The following is a 20,852-nucleotide window of genomic DNA, read 5'->3' on the forward strand; positions in this document are numbered from 1 at the left end:
TGGTCTTGCTTCTGACAAGTTTCCTTAATATAGCAAAGGATAACCAGTCTCCCCCTGACATATATCTAAACAAACTCACATTTTTCACTTCAAATCATCGACCAGCACTTCAAATACATCACCATCATTATTCTTCACTAACCACGCAACTCCGACGTACAACACACAACGCCGATGTCTTATGTCATCCGCTGGAACGGCTTCCGCGTATATGACAGATAACGGAAGTGAGAAAAAAGTGTTTATTATGTTTGAAATATGGAAAAGTTATCCCTTTATTCATGCCCCGGAGCTGTGTGATGCATGTTTATTATGAATGCACAAGCTTTATTTGATGACTTGTGGACTGTTCAACTGTAACATCCACTGACTGCAATGATAGAGCTTGGAATAGCCAGGGCAATTTTTAATAGATTCATCTGAAAGGGTTCAGTAAAACACAAGCTAATTTTCATTTTTTTTTTCATTTTATTAAACAGAAATTGTTTGTAACATTTTTAATATCTTTAAAAATTAATCCTTTATTATTTAAAGTGTCAGCCTCTGGTCCTTGGAGGACCACTGTCCTGCCGAGCTCCAAAACACATGCCTGGAAATTTCTAGTAATCCAGAAGACCTTGATTAAGTGGTTCACGTGTGCTAAATTAGGGTTGGAGCTTAACTCTGCAGCTCTGCAGTAACTGAATTTGACATCCTATGATTTAATTAGTCAAAAGTTATCCTTTTTGTGTTTCTTTGCACTATCAACACCTGAAATGGGTCATCCATACTTTCTTATACACCGAAATGTATACTTTAATTCCATGTAAAACTCTTTGCTATTATTATTATTATTATTATTATTATTATTTTGTTATATTTGCTAGATATCATATGAATTTATCATATTTCCAGTAGCACATTACCCTCAACACTTTCTCAAAACACCTATATGACTTTTCATCATCCAGACGTATATCACTCTGGTAACTAAAACAGCTCCAGGAGCACAAAATTTTCATTTCTTTGTCATTTGCATAATCATCCATGTAAAACAGGATAATTCGGTGGATCAGAGCCAGCTATTTTGTGTAGGCTATATGAATTCTCTGAAGTGACAAACTATTGTGGGAAAAGTCAAATTTCTGACAGTCACATACTACTTAGCTGTTTCCAACCAGAAAATACAAGAAATGTTAAAAGGGTCATATGACATTGCTTAAAAGAACATTATTTTGTGTATTTGGTGTAATGCAATGTGTTTATGCAGTTTAAGGTTAAAAAACACATTATTTTCCAGATAATGTTCATTATTGTTGCTACTCTATGCCCTGCCTTTCTGAAACGCATACATTTTTACAAAGCTCATTGTTCTGAAAAGTGAGGTGTGCTCTGATTGGCCAGCTATCCAGTGCTTTGTGATTGGTCGAATACCTCAAGCATGTGACGGAAATGTTACGCCACTTACCATACTGTGAATCTGTGATGCCATCTCCCAGCACGATGAGACAAAACAAATAAAACCCATTTCAAACGAGGCATTTGTAGCATCCAGTTAGGACATAATTACTGATTATAAAGACTTATACTGTCTTTTTACGTGTTGCGTATCGCGGCACGTAAACATAAGACCATGTCTGCATTTGTGATCTGACGGCAAACAACAAGTGCTACTCTACACTGCTCAAAACTCGCGTTTGAATCATCATTGGCAAATTATTTTAATATAAAACATGAACTTACAGGCTGTGAGTCAGAAGTGCTAGACTGTCCTTGCAAAGTTGGAACTGCCTCACTTTATAGAAACAGCTGTTGTGCCACAGATGCATTGCAGGCTACTGGTTCAGGAAACAGTCCTCTTCCTCCGTAAAAAATGTGCTGCACACATCTGAATATTTGGGTTGGACTGTTCTGGAACAGCTTAACCACTGACTTCTAGTTGTGTCCTCTTTTGCAAGGCCAAACAAAGTATTTTCGCTTACACAACGAAATACACAGCGTCTCCACAAAATGGCGGTGGCGGCAACAGCTAGAATAAAAGGTAGACCTTCTTTCTTTGCGTGAACATTTGGGCGGCGTTATGCAAATCTTCCCACATCATGACACAGACATGTGGGGGCGTGTTCAAACGAGCTGTTTTAGGAGGGCGTGGTTGACTCTGTTCTTCTAACTTTTATAAAGAATATCTCTTTGGATTTGAGACTTTAGTCTTTGCAACTTTACAGATCCTCTTTATGCACCAAGTGCTTGTAATATTCCAAAGAGAAAGGAAAACTTGAAATCGCATGACCCCTTTAAACGAACCATAAAATTAAGATGTTAATAATGTAAATAGATGTAAACAGGAGAACAGATTCAAATACATGAACCTCTAAATCTCAGAACAACAGAAAGGTTGGAAATAAGATGGTAGAAAAAAAGTGTACTAACAGAGCAATGTTTTGATTGATCCGTTTGTCTCATGACTGGATGATTTTTTAATTATTAACTATTATTTTTTTTTATTAAAAAATTTTGTTGTTATACTGTCACATCAAGATCACATCAAAACCATCTGTCTTCATCAGCCGCGGCGCTACCATTGGGCCCGGGTGGGCCTGGGCCCACCCATTTAAGGTCCGGGCCCACCCATTTTGGCCCAGGCCTATGAGTAGTGAGTGATTTTCATTCTAGCGGTTCATCCAATAACCAGCCCGAGGAAAGCTTTGAGCGAAATCTTCTCAGCCAATCAGCGGCTTCTACCCCACCAGCAAGTGATCCAATGAAGTGAATGACGTTGGCGGACGTCATTCATTCAAGACAGACACAGACAGTTTTTGCCGATATGAAACGTAAAACAAAACAAAGCTGCTTATTTTATTTTAAATTCAGCAAGAAATGCTCCGAGGAACAGCAGGAGGAAACTCCTGCAAATTTAAGTTGCGACTTACCATCCTGCTCGGCCGCCCTCTCCCCATCAAGTCCTCCCGTAGTAGGCACACCCTCACACCAGCAAGGCAAGTATAGGCTAAAAGTTAGGGTAACGATATCGTTAGTGTCTGGCCGTTTTCCTACTGTTTGTGTTTAGCAGCTGTGTCAGATTCAATGCTGCTGTTATTTCATGCCGATATAGTTCTTCTTGTCATTCTGAATTTCATAAGAAACAATTAAATAATTTTGGACAGTTCCCTGCCCGCCGTGTTGTAAATAAATGGAGAGAAACAGAACCTCCAAAGATATAATTCCGTTTCAGTCTTTTTGTGTATTGAACGTTCATAGGAGATAAATGAATTTAGCTTACTGCCAACAATTAAGGTGTATTTCTTTGTTCGCTTGCCTTCAGCACTGAGCGGAGGACAGCGATACAAGTTGCTGTCCTCCTCAGTGCCGCAGAAAAGCGCTGGAACGGAGATGAAGGGAAACACGTTTTTTTTTTTTGGGGGGGGGGGGGGGGGGGGGGGGGGGGTCTTATTTTAACTGGCCCATCCAGTTTTCTGGAGGCCCACCTACAATAAAAATCCTGGCGCCGCTACTGGTCTTCATAATATAATTTTTTGTTTTACCCTAACCAAACAAAGGCTTGTAACCCTAAAATATGAAAATATATCATAAAATTCGCACAAAGATTTACTGTGTGTAAATAATTATAAGCTGCCTCTTGGCATAGGCCTAATTTCTGTCTCTATATCCAACAATTTTTCCCCTAACAAGTTTTGTCCCAAATTTGTTCTTTTTTCTTATGAGTAGCCTACTTGTTTACAAATGAGATGACAGTATTTATGAGACATATGCCCCTGGTTTCACAGACAAGGCTTAAGGGCGGCTAGTTCCAAACTAAAATGCGTGTTTGAGTTGTCTTAACTGAAAATATCTTGGCCTGACATACCTTAAAATGTGTCAGTGCCATTGTTCTGTCTCAAGATGCACACCTATAACATTTTTTTCTAAGGCATTTTTATAAAAGCTGCTTAAAATCTTAATTTAAATGCCTAGTCCTGGTTTAAACTAAGCCCATTCGGTGAAACCGGGCCGTTATGTAGAAAGAACCGCTGAATCAGTTTGTAATTCCTAGCACTTTGAAACGAACTGTTCGAAAGAACCGATTCGCGGGTATGACTCAGAGTTCATTAGCGCACGCGCCACTCGCGCCAAAACGAATTTGACGCAACAAACAAAAATGTAATGATATTAAATAATTAATATAAGGTTATACCACAGTCACGCCTTAAACTACTGAATAAGCGCTTCTTATTCACATCTTTTCACTTCATTGACGACATTTCGTACTGGTAAGCACAGTTTGATTTGCTCATGAAGGACTTTTACCATTAGCAAAATCAGTTTAGCAAATCCTAAAAACAAGAACAACAACAACAAAAACAGCTTAAGTGTTACATAAAAGTAATGTTTACTTAATATTTCAACAATACTTGAGATTTTGAGCTGAGTTGAGAGAGTAAAAACAACAGTAGACAGAAAAGGACATAAGTTAAATTAAGACAACTATTAACAAGAGAACGCAGACCCCCTGAAGCAACTGCTTACTGATATAACGTTAACGTACATATAAAAGTTATTATTGAATTATTGTAAATGAATGAATAATGACAATGAATTACTGTTTCACTTTTACACAATAATATTGTTAACTCTCAGTCAGTGTGAGAAGTGATTTGTCAGGATGTGGAGGAATGAAAACCAGAGACCAACTGCAGGTAGGATTTGCTGTCTATTATATGCTTGTGTTACTTGGATGGAAAAACACAACAGAAAATAAATTGGATTAGTCAAAGTCTGCCATCTATCAAAATAATCTAGCTACCTGCTTGCAATTGAATAGATTTTATTTTCAGGGACCTCCCTGGACATAAATTTGCCTAATCCGTCAAAATAATTGAACTCCTTATCTGCTAATACAACACTTAGCTGCAGTTATAGTTTTATTCAGGTTGCTAGAGCCTGAAATCAAAGCAGTGTTTTGTCTTTCTTCAGGCTGTCTCTCCATGCCTCTGTTTAATCAAAGGAAAAGGAGCAGGCTGCCTTTGACATCTAATCCCTCAGAGAGTCAGCTCTTCACTACCAGCCACTACAACGAGACACAAACCTCCTCCTCTTCCTCCTCTGCTCTTCCCCGTATGTATTTCCACTGAAATTTCCACTCAAATCTTGATTCAGCGCTTTGTTCCAATGTTCAGATGCCAGATATTCACATTTCTAATTCATGGTCTTTATGTTACACTATAACACACTGAAATTATTTGTCAGCTAACTTTAGTTTGTACTTAATGTGGTAGCATCTAAATTAACTGTTTTATTTATTCAAAGTAAAATTTTAAATAAATTACACTTGCACATTTTATATATATATATATTTTTTTTTTATCTTGATAGGAGTCAGTAGACAGCTCATAGGTTATATTCACAGATTAATTCAAATTATTTATTTATTTAAATAATAAATTGCGCAGTTTAGAGCTGGGTTATAGGATAGTTTTATCCTCATTGGTGATGATATTAACTATCAATCAGTAAAGAATTGGTGTTTAGTATATACATATGTGAATGTACTGTATGTATGGGGGTAAAGCTGCAAATATTGTGAGTTGGAATTATTCATTACGCTGTAGTATGGAAAATCTGTAAATTTTGAAATGTAAGGCAATTACATACTAATTACAGTATGTATGCGGACAAAACTGATTGTCATTTCTTAAAATAATGTCATTTTCTGCCTTTCGCTATTATGTTTTTTCAAATATAACCCAAGGTTTCTCTTTAGCTTTGGGTCAGAGAGGTCAGTGGAACCAGGGAGCCTACCTTTCATCACAGCAAGCCAGCATGAGATCTGCTCCTTCACCTGGTGTGGCAGGACGGGGATATGCACCTTTACCTCACCCAAAAAAACCTGCCTATGTCTGGTACACAACTTATGCTAAGAAATCATGACTACATACCAGAAAGGTCTTGTAGAAGACTGTAAAGAAACTATTTCTTCCTGACCTGAGCCTTAAGATTCACTTATATAGTATTTAACTAACCTTAGGTAACACTTGAAAGGGATAGTTCACCCAAAATGGAAATTGGGTGAAAATGTACTTATCCTCAGTTTGGCATTACATCACTTGCTCACCAATGGATCTCTGCAGTGATTGGGTGCCGTCAGAATGAGAGTCCAGACAGCTGATAAAAACATCACAAAAATCCACAAGTAATCTTCATGACTCCAGTCCATCAAAAAAAAAACAAACAAAAAATTGCAATTATAGACTTAAATAAAAAAAACATCATTGAGGGGTTTTATCTTCAAACTGTTGCCTCTACCTGAAATATGAGTATTCTATCCATAATATTTCTTTCTGTAGTGAAAAATTTGTCTCATCTGAATCAGGAGAGAAATATGCACAGATCAAGCTGTGATTACGAGTGAGAACAGTATAAAACAGTTCTAAACAAAATGCTGGTGGATTCTGAGGTGAGAGGACGACAGGGAATGGTCTTTTTCACTGGAGGAAGCATTATTATGAATTATGGACTTGTGTTTTGGTCAGAAGCAATTATGGAAACCTGGCCTGAGGATGAATTCATATTCAGAAAATGTTCTTTTTTGGATGAACTATTCCTTTATCTACATTAGTTAACATAAACTAACAATGAAAATATTTGTAAATCATTTATTAATCTAAGTTCATGTTCATTTCAACATATTCTAATAAATTATTAAAAATTAAAATCAATAATACAAAATTTGTATCTGTTAATATTATTTGACTTGAGCTGACATGGACTAACAATGAACAGCTGTATTTATTAACTAACATCAAAGATTGATAAATACTGTAACAAATGTACCATTCATTGTTGGTTCAGGGAAGGTAATGCATGTTATACTGTATAGTCAAACCTTGTTGTAAAGTGTAACCTAACCTTGGTACGTATTCAGGTTGATTAACTTATACAGTATAATAGTTTGAAGTTGAATAAAAACAGCTTGTTTAGAAGTTTTACCACATTATGCACATTTTTAGTAAACATGTGTGACATAAAATTTTGCATTTGTCACCATTTTACCTCCAGGTCACAGACAGGGCAACAGAGGCCTCCAGTGAGACAGGATTCGATGCCAGCAGCTGGATCCCAGCTTCATGGTGGTTTTCCAAGGAGCAGCTCAGTTTCACTCGGCCAGCCCAGATGGTCCAGCAGCATCCAGAATCAACAGTCATTTAACAGGCCGACAAATTCCCCCAGAATGCCGTACCGTCCCCAGCATTGTACCCCTGCAGCAGCAAGCACTCAGGGCCCTGGAGCTCATAGTCACATTGGAAAGGAGAACTTCAGACCTGTTGGACAATCAGCCAGTGGAATGTGGGCAAAAGAAAAGACCACCCCTCAGCAGCAGGTGTGTGTGACTTCATTTAAGGGGCACCCCATTCTATTATTAAGGGGCAAGTCACATTCATATTAAAAATATATTAAGATATATAAAAAAAACAGTCTGTTCCACTTTACTGCAATGCTGCGAACCTGCAGCATTTTTGTGCACTGCTTTTTTCAAATATTTTCTGCCTCACAATATAAAATGCCGTTTTATTTTTTTCGGCTAACATTTCTGATTTACACTCTCTCCTGCTGGATAGAAGCCCCCTCATGAGACATTGCTGCATGTTATTACTGCTGTTATTGAAGGAATGAAGCACTGGAGCCAGTACAAGAACAGAGTACCAATGCTGTTTGAGATGTTTGGTGAGGAGACCATCACACATGCGGTCCCCTTGATTTAAATCTGTGTCTTACTGTCCTGTCTCTCTTTACAGCTACACTGGACTCTGCAGTTACAGTTGGAGAACACGGAGCAAAGAAATTTCTTATGAGGGATGGTAAAGAGGTGGTCCACTGCCTTTACTATGAAATTGTGAGTTTGAGAATATTGGTTTTCTTCCAGAGGTGCATCTTTTCTTCTCCCCTGTAACAAATGCATTTTTACAATTGTATCATTTTATATTAATATTATTATTGTTGTTGTTGTTGTTGTCTTTTATTAAATGCACTACCATTCAAAAGTTTGGGGTTGGTAAGGAAACATTAGATTGAATAATGTTACAAAAAAATCAAATACTGTTTTTAATCACTTTCTAGTCATTAAAGAATGCTGAAAAAATGTATTAAAGTTTCCACAAAAATATTGAGCAGCACTATTATTTCCAACGTTGATAATAATAAGAAATGTTTCTTGAACATCAAATCAGCATATGTGACCCTGGACCAGAAAACCATAAGTAGCACAAATATATTTGTAGCAATAGCCAAAAATACATTGTATTGGTCAAAATGATAGATTTTTATTTTATGACAAAAATCATTAGGATATTAAGTAAAGATCATATTCCATGAAGATATTTTGTAAATTTCCTACAGTAAATATATAAAAACTTAATTTTTGATTAGTAATAAGCATGGCTAAGAACTTCATTTGGACAACTTTAAAGGTGATTTTCTCAATATTTTGATCTGCACCCTCAGATTCCAGATTTTCAAACAGTTGTATCTTGGCCAAATATTGTCCTATCCTAATAAACCATATATCAATGGAAAGCTTATTTATTCATTTATAGTTTTTGGTTTTGTGGTCCAGGGTCACATATTAGAATGATTGAGAAAGGATCATGTGACACAGAAGACTGGAATAGTGGCTGCTGAAAAACAGTCTTTCCCATCACAGGAATCAGTTACATTTAAAATATAATAAAATAAAAAATGGTTATTTTAAATTGCAATATTTCATTATAATATTACTCTTTTTGCTGTATTTTTTGATAATATAAATGCAGCCTTGGTAAGCATAAGAGACTTCTTCCACAAAAATTAAACCCTAAGTGTTTGAATGAATGGTAGTTTGTGTGTGTGTTTGTGTGTGTATATATATATATATATATATATATAATGATATATATATATATATATATATATATATATATATATTTTTTTTTTTTTTTTTGAAGTTATTTTTAAATATTGAAGTATTTGGTTTATATCAGAGATGACATTACAGATACAGATCTGAAGAAACAATTAAAGAAACAAGGTTGCTGTCTTTAGTTTTTGACACCCACTTATTTTCCATTGCGCATTTTTCTATTTTTCAAATAAGATAGACCATTATGACTGCACATTGTTATGTGATGTTGGCAGTGGTATAGACATCATAAACCTTTAGTTTCAAGTTACTGTATGTGTACTTGTTCTTCAGGATCAGACACTGCCCAGACTGATCAGAGGTCAGGTGCATCGCTGCATTGGAAACTACAACAGGCAAAAAGACACAATGACTTGTGTGTCAGTCCGAGCTGCATCAATGTCAGAGCAAAGGAATGCCCTGGAGGCTGTGAGAGTGTCAGATGCAAAAATGAGGGATGTGGTGCTAGCTCTCAGTGAAATGTGATGTGGATCGAGTGAGTAACAGGAGAAAGATTAAACTAGCACAGCACAGACTGAAGTTAGGGTTGGTTTTGGTTTAGTTGTTAAGTAGTTAAAGAATGACCTATAATGGTCAGTGACTGTAAAACAGCTTATGATTTATATGCATATGTAATCTTGAATTATAATTTAGATTTATATAAATTTAGTTACCATTAAACTATGCAGACATAGTTTATTTAAATTTGTGATAATATATTTATTTTGTATTTATTAAAATTTGTGTGCATATTTGAGTTCTAATTTATACATTATTATATTGTTAATTGTTGCATTAAAAACTATTTCTACTCCATTCCCAAACATGGCAAATATTGTTTTTAAAGATTTGTTGGTGTCTTCATTCAAAAGACATACATTTGCTAAGTTTATGAAATGCTTTATTACAAAGAAGAAACACATAACAACAATTTTTTAAAGATGTCAAAGGTTAAACAAACACAATGATGAGGTAACATCGCAAAATATATCTTTCAGAAGGGAACCAACCATCAGGGTGCCATGTTACAGAATTATTTACAACCAAAACACAGTGGGAAACCCACAGCACTAATCTACAAGATCTAAGATCTACCAGTAGTCAGACTTTACATACAAGAACTCAAGAATGCAAGTTGCCATCACCATCAAGGCAATCGGAGGACACCAGTGTACTCCTGCATAAACACATTTAAAGGGCCTGTTATATTTGACATCTCATGCCAGTTTAAAGTTGTGCTCTGTTCTCGGAGCCTCAGCTACCCTTAACAGTTACAAGTACACACATCTTGGGGGGGAGTGGGTTTGTTTCACTGTCAGCACATCTATATCATAATAGAATTTTGTGTTAAATCTACGAAAGAGGGCAGTTGAGTGCCAATTTTTTAGCCAGTCTGAACACATAACACACAAATGGATCACAACAGCAAAAGTGAGCTAAGTGCAATGTGGAATGATCCAAGTAGAAACTTTAGCTTCACCGTATTGCTGTGCCAAGTGTAAATGCAATAGCACACTAGCTTAATTTGATGGTTACAGCAAATTTCCCAAAGAAATACATAAATCTGTCATGACAAATCAGGACTGAATTGGTCGTCCTGTCTTGTTCAATGACTTGCTAATTTAGCTCTTATTGTTTTGTTCTTTTTTACAACCCCTTCAAAACAAAACAGGCCATCGGCTGGGCGCCAACATTAAAAACGTTCAGCTTAAACTAATCATCATTAAAGATGGCGACGTACAGAAATAATCACACAATGTTAATCCAACAAGAAAGCATTTACAAAGATTACCTGATGAAAGGTACTTAAGTCTTAGCAATGTTTAAAAGGCACAAGTTGGTTAGCAGTTGGTATTTTCCAGAACGTAGTGTCTCAGTGTTAACTAAGCCCAACTTTAACTAAGAACAGCCTTGCTCCTGATTTGTGTAATCCTGATTAATTCAGTACTAGTAGGTGTTACAGTAAAGAACGCAAAAGGAGACTTCACAACATATCCTGTTCACTCAGTTTGGGAAAACAAATGGTTTTACTTGTGGGATCATTTCACTTTCACATACAGCTGAGAAAAGTCCATGCTTGTGGTCCATCCATGGCAGTTTGAAGCAACGGCCTGGTCCATACTGTCAATACAGTTCCTTAATGGCCCTCGCGGAGTTATGAGAAACAAAATGAAGAAAATTTAGACAGATGCCTGTAAATTAAAACTTGTTCGGAGGATAAAAATGTTTCAGTTTACTAAAGCCACAGTGTTGGTCCTTGAATAGGTACTATATCATGTGCTAGAAACCTTCCGACTGTCAGATTTGGGTTTGAGTTCAGTTTCTCTCAATGAACTTGAAACGGTGCCTTTAAACCTGTTGGATACTTTAGAAGAAGTCCATTTAAGAAGGGCCTACCATTTGTTTTTGTTATCCTTTAATTGCATGCTGACAATTCTTAGTAAAATAGTATTGGAAATTGTTACTCAAATTTAATTTAATTTGCTATTTTTAGTTTTGATCCTTGCAAACAAAATTTCAAAAATACTAATTTGCACCATGGTCCATTGTCCGATATTTTCAGTAGTTAATCCTTAAGAGGTCTTCAATCAAGAACAGAGCTTGAAAATAAATTGGAAAGAAGGAAAAAAAAATAGCAAAATCCATATGAACAAATTTTTCACCTGGCAGGCTGACTGTGAGAAAAAAAAAAAGACCTTATCGAATTAAGACACTAAAAAACAAAAAACAATGAGAATAGAAGAAATGAAGGGTCTTGAGTTCTGCTCCAGAGCAACATCATCTTCATGACATCATTATTACTAACCCTGGCAAATGATGCTGAGACTTTGCAATCTGTCCAACCTCAAATCTTTGATCATTTAATAATTATTTATGATGGCTGAGCAGGTTGAATATTGTAGGTGGTGGTCTTTAGTGCTCTATAAAAGAGTGGGCAGTGGGGTGGGTGACAGCTGCTCTTTGGGGGCGTACTTGGCGAAAAAGGGCAGGAAGAGGGTGAGCATGACACCTACGATAGCCAGCATGTAGCCCCATCCTATCTGACACTCCCCGGAGTAGTAGATGTCCGAGTCTCCGCAGAAAGACTTGACCAGGCTGGAGTTGAGACCGAAGGGGTAAACCAGTAAACCAGATGCCATAATGACCACTAGAGAGGAGAGACAAGAGAGGAAGCAAATGAAATATGGGTGCATTTGAGAGAAGTCCATTGACATTTAGGTGTAAATATTAACACGGGACAATAACAAACATGACTTAGTGTTTACTTTGAATTGTGCTTTGCTTTAAAAAAAAAAAAATTCTAATTTCAAAACTCTCATTTTGAAGTACATATAAAATACATACAATTTGTATGGTATCATAACATTGTTAAATATGAACAATTTATTAATCAGAATGACATGCTGTAGACCCCACAGAAAATAAAATGGTTTTAATATGATTAACAACTAAGTGGTTGGTTATTATCAGACAATTTTGTCTTGTTTATTTTAAGCAAATACATAATTATTAAAATAAAACATTAAATTAATCAATAAATTCAATATACATCAATCAGTAAAAAAAAAAAAAAAAAGACCTAAAATAAAAACCTGTTTTACCAGCATTATTATTAAAGAAACAATTTCTAAAATTATAAATTACACCTTTTATAAAAATGAGAGATTTTATGAATATCTACATTTAAATGTTTATAAATTCTGTTGGTTATTTATTTATTTATTTATTTTGTTCAGTCCAACCAAATTCATAATTTTTGCCCATAATAGATCATTTTCACAGACTCTGATTACACTTTTCAACAGTTATTAACATTGATATTGAAGTTATAAATAAAAAAAATTTTCAATTTTTTAATACAATGGCTGAGAGAGCGACAGCAATTTTGACATCTTTCTCTCTTCTGACCACCATAGTCTATCAGTTAATTTCCTTTTTTGTAAAGTCATAGAAACATTATTGTTTTTATCCTTAGCTTTTAGAGCAGCTAGGAACACAAAAATTATATTTATTGTTAGTTTATCCACCTATGACTTCTGCTTTTTAAAACCCCCAGAAATGTGCAAAGGGTCCATACAGTACCTCCTTACTTCTGATCAGTGACTAATACTTGTAGCAGCAACAACAATGCTCAGTGTGGCAGTAGAGGGCTGTGTCTCTGCTGAACTGACCATTAATGGAAGAATACTGTTTCCAGTTTTGCCATGGAAATATCAAATATACACAAAACCATCAGCCCATGTATGTCTGAAATCAAAATTCATTGAATGATGACTGACATTCCCTGAATGTGGGGGGTGTACTGTGACTGAGAAAAGCCATTAGGAGAGTTTCTGGGCGATCCATTTTCTCAGACAGTATCAGTGCTCACTGCCCATGGCAGAACAACTGAGTTAAAATCATCTGCTGTCAAATATCTATTGAATCAGGATCCATTACTATGCTGGCAGAGTATATGCATCTTTAATTTGATTGAATTATGGTCACACCAATAAAAGCAATGCCTAACTATTATAAACTGTTAAAAGATTAATGACTATTTAAATACTACATAATAAAAATAATGTTATGAAATAATATTATACACATACACTACCATTCAAAAGTTTTTTTTTAAAAGAAATTAATACTTTTATTCGACCAAAAGTCACAGTATAAGGTTAGAAAAGATTTCTATTTCAAAAATAAATTATATTCTTTTTAACTTTCTATTAATCAAAAAAATTATGACAGTTTCCATGAAAATATGAAGCTGTTTTCAACATTGATAAAAATGTTTTTGAGTACCAAATCGGCATATTCGAGTGATTTCTGATCACATGAATAGATAATGTAAAATACATTAATATAGAAAACCGATATTTTACACTGTAATAATATTCCACAATATTGCTGGTTTTACTGTATTTTTGATCAAATAAATGCAGTCTTGGTGATAGAGGCTTTCTTCAAAATTTTCACAAAATCATACCAATCCCAAACTTTTGAATGGCACTGTATTTTAAAATATTATAAAAGATAACAGCATGATGTTCCACTGTTGCAGTGCAGTGGTGTGGTGAACAGGGTTTCTATATACAGTATTTTAGCATGACAGTTTTGACCAATCAGCATCCATTCTGCATAAGCGGTTAATGGCTTTTTTCACCCGGGGCGCAGAAAATCTTAATTCATCTATTTATTATCCTTCTTCAGCTTCTCCACACAAAACCACCCAGAAGCCCCTCTCATCTCTGCTACCACACTAAGAACAGTGCTTTGCCTTCAGTTTAATGGCCTCACATCCAGCTGCGCTCTACATTGGCCTGTGTTTATCAGCGGAGGCCTGACATCTCAAAGCTGCTCTGCTAATGACATCATAATGTCCTTCTCTGTCTTTGACTGTATCTGCACAAAGACGCAGTCAAACGCGGCTTCTCCAGCAGAGGGAAATAACCGCTATCAGTGGATGTTTACACTCAGATGACAGGGCATTCAATGAGACTCAACAAGCTATTCAATAAAATTTCATTTCGAAGGCAATCTTCAATGAAAACACACGCACAGATAGCACAACTGTATGGAGTTTAATTAAAGCGGGTCAAATCAACAAGGGCTTCGATGCAGAGGCTTGCAAAGCTCAGGGCCAATTGCAGTCTGGATCAGATAAAATCTTGAGCATGTGTATGTGTGTGTGCGAGTAAGGAATGGCACACTGCTGTGTGACACTTGAAAGTACACATCAACCTGATTCACAAATTGCAGTGTTACAAAGTGGACTTGATGGTATTTTGCTCATTTGTTTTCACATGTGGCTTTGACTCACAAATGATATACAGTAGGGTAGCCACTTAAAAGTGGCTAAACTTAGATTCAGGGTCAATGAGTACATAAAGCAAAAAGAGTCTGCTTTAAAAAGGACATACTCCAACACCAAAGACCTACTTTAAAGAAATATTACATATCATTTAAGCTCTACTGACAACATCTAAGGCATATTGTCAGCTACCATAGTAAATCATTTAAAGTCGGCAAGTGACATAAATTGAAGTGAAACTGCTTCCTGACCAAGAAAAATGTAGGGTGGGATTTAATTATCCACCCCCAATTAATTCAATCATTACAGTTGATTTTGCGATTTCATGGTGATTTAACTTATCTATTAGCTTGTAAAATTATGAAATACTTCCACTCTTTCTTATGAGTCTACATCCCTTCCAGAAGCCTGAGATTTCTGTGACGCCTTGTGGTACCATCATAGGGAGACACAAAATCACTTTTCATAGCGTTTTCATTCAATGTACCTTGTTGGTGGAATGATCTTCCTAACCCCACCCAGAATGCCAAATCTCTGACAATATTCAAAACTCATTTCTCCATATAGCACAAAAACAGTAAAACCACCCCAAAACTTAAAATTTCTTTTCACTTACCCCCATGTCGTTCCAAACCCTTAAAAGCACCTTTACACTTCGGAACACAATTTAAGATATTTTGGATGAAAACCTGGAGGCTTGAGACTGTCCCATAGACTTTCAAGTAAATAACAGTGTCAAGGTCCATAAAAAGTAATAAAGTCGTCATCAGAATACTCCATCTACCATCAGACGTTCAATCTGGGTTATATGAAGCGACGGGAACACTTTTTGTTAACGAAGAAATATAAAAATAACGAATATATTCAACAATTCCTTTGTCACCAGTCTCCTCTGTGTCTCTCCATGTGCAGTTTTCTTTCAAATCAAAGCTAAATACACGTAGAAACAGCCCATCCTTGTGGCGTGGATGACACAGAAGAGCATACGCAGCATACGGCGATATGGAGAGACACAGAGGAGACTGTTAAAAAGAAACTGATAAAAAAAGTCATTATTTTTGTTTTCTTCGTTTACAAAAAGTGTTCCCGTCACTTCATTTAACCCAGATTGCACGTCTGATGGCAGATGGAGTATTCTGATGAAGACTTTCATACCTTGAGTTGATGAAATGGTCAATTAATTCTCCAATCCACCTGCAGATTACTTGTAATGACTATTTGTATGTTAACTTTGTGTGAGGAACAGACTGAAATTTAGTCATAATTCGCTAATAATGTTTCCTCTCCACCAAAGGTCTGAAATCATCTCAGAATCTCATTTGTGTCCACTTTCAGATTAAAAAAACTGCCCAACAAATGTCACTAGTTCTTGCATGTGTTGTAACCAAATGTGGACACAGCAGTTTGAATGTGCAGAACGGAGGGTCCCACTGAGTTTTTGGAACTGTGAACTGATCATCTCTTCCTCTTTACTAGTTATAGCACAAAATAAATATGAATGAACTTCAGAAGGTATGTAGTTTCAACCGCGGAAAGACGTCAATACACAACATTTTTCAAAGTCCACCGATGTTAATCTACTCTTCTGTCTGGTTGGTTTGTCGGACAAAATGGCAAATTAAACCAAAGACTCAAAACAAATTTTACACAATTGATGTGTGATTTCTTCTATCAAACAATATTGGCTTGAAAGAACGAGTAACCAAAGTCAAGCCTGTATTCTATTTGTGACTATTACCGGATGTAACCACAGACACAGTGACTAAATTAATATCAAAGATGGCGACATTCATAAACAAGTCTTATGACATTGACTGCTGCTCCGTGAACATGGTCAGAAATCAGAATACATGTTGGAATAGCATGAAAGCGAGTACATCATGACAGAATTTTCATTTTTGGTTGATCTATCCTTTAATCTCAGTCCAGAAATTGATTTTTGCAAGCACGAGTGTTGTAGCCACAGACATGACATCGGTTATGCAGTCAACATCAGTTCTCCTCCAACCTTCAAAGCTGGATATATCATGCAACTATATTCTATTGTCTCTTTAATTGAAACTTTTTCGTAGTCTCCTATGTGAGCGCTGTGTTTGGTGTGAGAGGTTAGAGGTTATCTGTCCTATTCCCATCCTCAATCTTAAAGCAATACTAAGCCGCAGAAGCACATTTCTTGCTTGGCAGGGTTGACTAACCACACATAGAGTACACGCGACCTGTGGCCGCTGCTGTAATCCACTGGCAATATGTGCTTTGGTGACAAATGATTTGATGATGAGATTCAGTGAATAGTGTAATAACATTCTACCCTGCCCCTCCCGTGGCACACGTCTCACAGGGCTTGATTCTGAATCTGCTCACCCAGACCACAGCAGAGCGTTTCCAGCACAGCCATTCATTATGACATGTTCATTGGACGTGATGAGGTCAGCGTCACCATTACTTTGAATGATAGTGCTGTACCAGTCTCTTTGGGGATGATGGGAGACACGTGATAACAGAGGGTTATGTTTGTGATTGAATTGCTACTGAAAATGAGTTGGAAATGTTAACTGTGAAATAAATGCTTAAAAAGAATAAATGCATAAGCTTGATCACAAAAATTGAAGATGGTTTAAAATTCATTACATGTATTGAAAACATTATTTATGCCTATTATTAACACATTGGCTGTTTATAAAGCACATATTCTGCATGACCCTATTCTACATCCCTAGTTCTAGCCAATACCTAAACTTAACAACTACCTTACTAACTATTAATAAGCAGCAAATGAGGAGTTTATTGAGATGTGAGGCACTTCATCCACTGGTGTCGCTGTTGAAAACATTTAATACAGCTGGAAAAAAGGTTTTGGATTAATATTTGGTGTTGTCTGTTTAGCACTTTAAAGAATGCAATTAATGCAGCATCCATGTTTCCACTTCCTGAGATAGCTATGCAAATTTTTCAAAAATACTTTTGGCTGTCATGAAAATACATGAATCAATTATACTCTAATGCTGAATGATGATTACTAATTTTATCCCCAGATATTGATGACAAATACTTAACATTTCAAATATTTCAAATACTGGCTTTATGTTGTTTCCACATAAATTTGGAGATTCAGTTATGATTACAAATGTTATGTTTTGTGTGTGATTAATGTATTAATTACATACATTTGTTTGATTAATTAATTACTTTTTAAACTCATCAACAGCAGTAATATATATACATCATTGATATTTAGGAATATATATATATTTTTACAGTTAATTATTTTCTTTCCAAACTTTTAAGTAAATAATTTAGATGACAGGTCTAGAAGGAATATGAAAACTTCATTTATATTTTATATTTTATATTTTTATATATTTATATTTGGAGGAAAATCTGTGGAAAAGATTTTTTTATAAACTCTTTTTGGTAGTTTCAAACATTATCAAATTAGCCTAAATATTGACTAAACATAAAGTATTTTGTGTGGGCCTAGTCACAGGAGTTCAGCTGATAGAAAAGATGTGAAAACCCTGCACTAACCATAAAACAACAACTCAAACTTTCTCTAAGTTTAAAGTTACACTTGAGACTACAGACTTCTCTCTTTCTCTTTATTCTCTCACCACATATGATCTGAGAGTCTCATGAGTACTGAGGCTGTACAAACTTCTGAAGCTCACTCTCTGAAACACACACACACATACACACACACACATAGAGTAAACAGATGAGCAGAAGCAAGCTGTCTTCACACCCACAGCTCTGTCTCTGTAAATACAGCTCTAGAGTAGTGACTGAGAATCTAATGATACTTAATTATCGAGCAACACTCGGCCAGCGCTGTGCTCTCTTTGAGTCTCTGAATCCTTCACAAATTACAGCACAAACTGTTAAGCCTTCAGATGAACAGTTACATCAGTGTACATCAGAGAGCAGACCTGAAGGGTAGTGCAGCACTCTGACTTGTTGAGGTGCGAGTTTGAGTCTGGCTCCTGCCGTTTCCTGAACCCATTCCCCCTCTTTCTCGTTTCATGTCTCCTCTCTCACTACTCTTCGCATTACAATTCATCTCAGGCTTTAAGAGAGAAAAAAAGTGTTAACACAATTATTAATTATATTAACCATGCATCACAGGTACTGTTACAAAAATACAGATGAAAATATAGAGGGGTCCTCAGCAAGCTTTTGAGTGGGAATAAAATGACTTTATTAATTAAAATAAAACAAGCATTAAAATAAAATGAACCAATTCAAAATTATAATATTTCTTATTTTAAATTACCCAAATTGTTTTTTGTTTATTTTTTCCTATGAAAACCCAGGGCTGATTTCTAGATCTCGAAAATAACAATACAACAAAGTTGAATTAAACTCAAAAAACTGTATTAAACTTTTCTAGAATTAATATATTTTATTGAGTAGAAACTTTGAGTACATTTTTTTTTTTATCTCATTCAGTAAATCACAACAAACTGGAAAAGTTGTGGTGCTTTCAAATACAGTGTATTTATGGACAATGGAGGCCATGGAGTCAGAAAGGTTGAGAACTAGATTGTGAAAAGTGTTATCATTATTTTCTACCTTTGTACCATTATTCTGAAACTAAAAAATAGTTTTTTTGTTTGTTTTTTGGTACTTGATTTAAGTACTTTATGTAATTTAGGTACTTGAACATTTGTATTGTATATGTTTGACTTAAATTAAAACAGTGCATTTGGAAAATCATTTTACATTTTATTTACAGTTTTTCTTTCCCCGGTAAACTGTGCTAATTCATATTTTCACATGCAAATGAGCGGTCTCTTTTGATGAAAACTTATCACATTTTTACTGTAAATAAACAGCTTTAGTATGTTTTTTTTGTCAGTATGTAATTCATTCATGAGCATTGTAAAAAAGGGAAATGTTATTTAATTACAGGATTTAGTATTCATTTTAATTGCAACTTTGCATCTCACAATTGTGACTGTGGCTGTCTGAAAGCTTAGGCAGCAGGCACTGACATTGCAGGCAGTGATTGTGCATGAAGGTACCTCATTTCAATAGACTTTTGAAGCAGCATAACAGAAAAATGATGTACTGTACAACAAAATAGAGTGAGCTTTGCTGATAACTAAGCAAATATTTCATTACTACAAGACAAATTTTCTGCTAGACATCAAACGTGGAAGTGTCAAAAACCTACGTTTACACACAAACTGACTACCAGCCCCAACTTTCAAATGCTTAATTGAACGCACAGGATTGTGGGATATCAAAAACAGCAAAGGATACACCTGTGCTGCCTTCAAAAATCAATTAGATGAAGGTACATCAGGAAACAAGAATACATTAACTTTTAATAAAATCAATATTTTTTTCTAAAAAAGTGCAGCTCTCTTATCAGAGTTGTTTGCTGAAACAGTAAAGCGTGTTAATATTATTCACAGGTGTGTGGATTAGTATCAGGCCTTTCCAAATGAATCTCTACTGTCATCTTATGCATTTCACGAACAGCTACAACTCATGACCAGACAAATAAATGGTTAGCAAAACTTTATTACCCATAATTCTCTTGGTGACTCTGCACTATATCTAACAGCGGGCTGATTTAGAGGCCTGTCTCTGAGCTGTTGGCAGGCAGTCTAACTGCTCCCTAATGCATTTAGAGTTAATTAGACAGCAGTGAACGCCACCCAGATTGAGTCAGGCCATCCAGGAGTCCTCTCAGTCCCTGCGTGATGGCTTCATTACAGCTGCTCTGCATCTCTGCTCATGTCTGCTCCTTGAAACCACACAACTTCTGTCTCTGGTCAAAATGAATTAACAGCAGGAGTGGGATGTTGTGATTTGGTTAGTGTTGGGAGGAGCACAGGACTGGATTGAGTTACTTTTGAAGGACGTGAGAGAGAAAGATGCTCACAATGTCTGTCAAGCTTGTCCTAACAAGCTTAATCAGCTAGAGATCATGCAAAGATTACTATCTCTGCATGATTACCTCTATTCACCATTCTACAAATACATTTTCCCCCTCTTGCTTTCTTTCTTCCTTTCTTTCTTTCTTTCTTTCTTTCTTTCTTTCTTTCATCTAAATGGGCACTTCTAATGTTTTTATACACTCTATTGTATAATATAATATAACATAATATAATATAATAATATTTCAAAGTTCGGGTCAGTTCG

General features: G+C 35.8%; 2 protein-coding genes across 4 annotated transcripts in view; one reads left to right on the forward strand and one right to left on the reverse strand.

The window, feature by feature from the left end:
* Positions 1-3,715: 3,715 nt before the first annotated feature.
* Positions 3,716-9,618, forward strand: LOC109076745 (spermatogenesis-associated protein 22-like). 2 transcript variants are annotated; one of them, XM_019092411.2, is made up of 8 exons: positions 3,717-4,247; positions 4,615-4,673; positions 4,951-5,091; positions 5,738-5,876; positions 7,033-7,354; positions 7,593-7,698; positions 7,770-7,867; positions 9,203-9,618. In XM_019092411.2, the coding sequence occupies exons 2-8, from the start codon at positions 4,640-4,642 to the stop codon at positions 9,392-9,394; spliced, it is 1,032 nt and encodes a 343-aa protein (XP_018947956.1). In that variant the 5' UTR covers positions 3,717-4,247; positions 4,615-4,639; the 3' UTR covers positions 9,395-9,618. The 2 variants fall into 2 exon arrangements, with proteins under 2 accessions (XP_042580788.1, XP_018947956.1); XM_042724854.1 differs by lacking the exon at positions 4,615-4,673 and having other exon boundaries at positions 3,716-4,247.
* Positions 9,619-9,791: 173 nt separating this feature from the next.
* LOC122137492 (transmembrane protein 211-like) overlaps positions 9,792-20,852 on the reverse strand; it is a 133,909-nt gene continuing 122,848 nt past the window's right edge. For both annotated transcript variants that reach the window (XM_042724855.1, XM_042724856.1), the window contains one exon: positions 9,792-12,056. In XM_042724855.1, coding sequence (XP_042580789.1) covers positions 11,830-12,056 — 227 coding nt within the window. In that variant the 3' untranslated portion in view covers positions 9,792-11,829. The remainder of the gene's footprint in view (positions 12,057-20,852) is intronic.

This window comes from Cyprinus carpio, chromosome B5, assembly GCF_018340385.1.
Source record: "Cyprinus carpio isolate SPL01 chromosome B5, ASM1834038v1, whole genome shotgun sequence".
NCBI lineage: Eukaryota > Metazoa > Chordata > Actinopteri > Cypriniformes > Cyprinidae > Cyprinus > Cyprinus carpio.

Bases quoted from the DNA above. Each gene is read 5' to 3' on its own strand.
- LOC109076745 (XM_019092411.2), top strand. From the start codon at position 4,640: ATGTGGAGGAATGAAAACCAGAGACCAACTGCAG. The intron at 5,877-7,032 runs GTACACAACTTA...TTTTACCTCCAG, and splicing joins AAAAAACCTGCCTATGTCTG to GTCACAGACAGGGCAACAGA. The intron at 7,868-9,202 runs GTGAGTTTGAGA...CTTGTTCTTCAG, and splicing joins ACTGCCTTTACTATGAAATT to GATCAGACACTGCCCAGACT.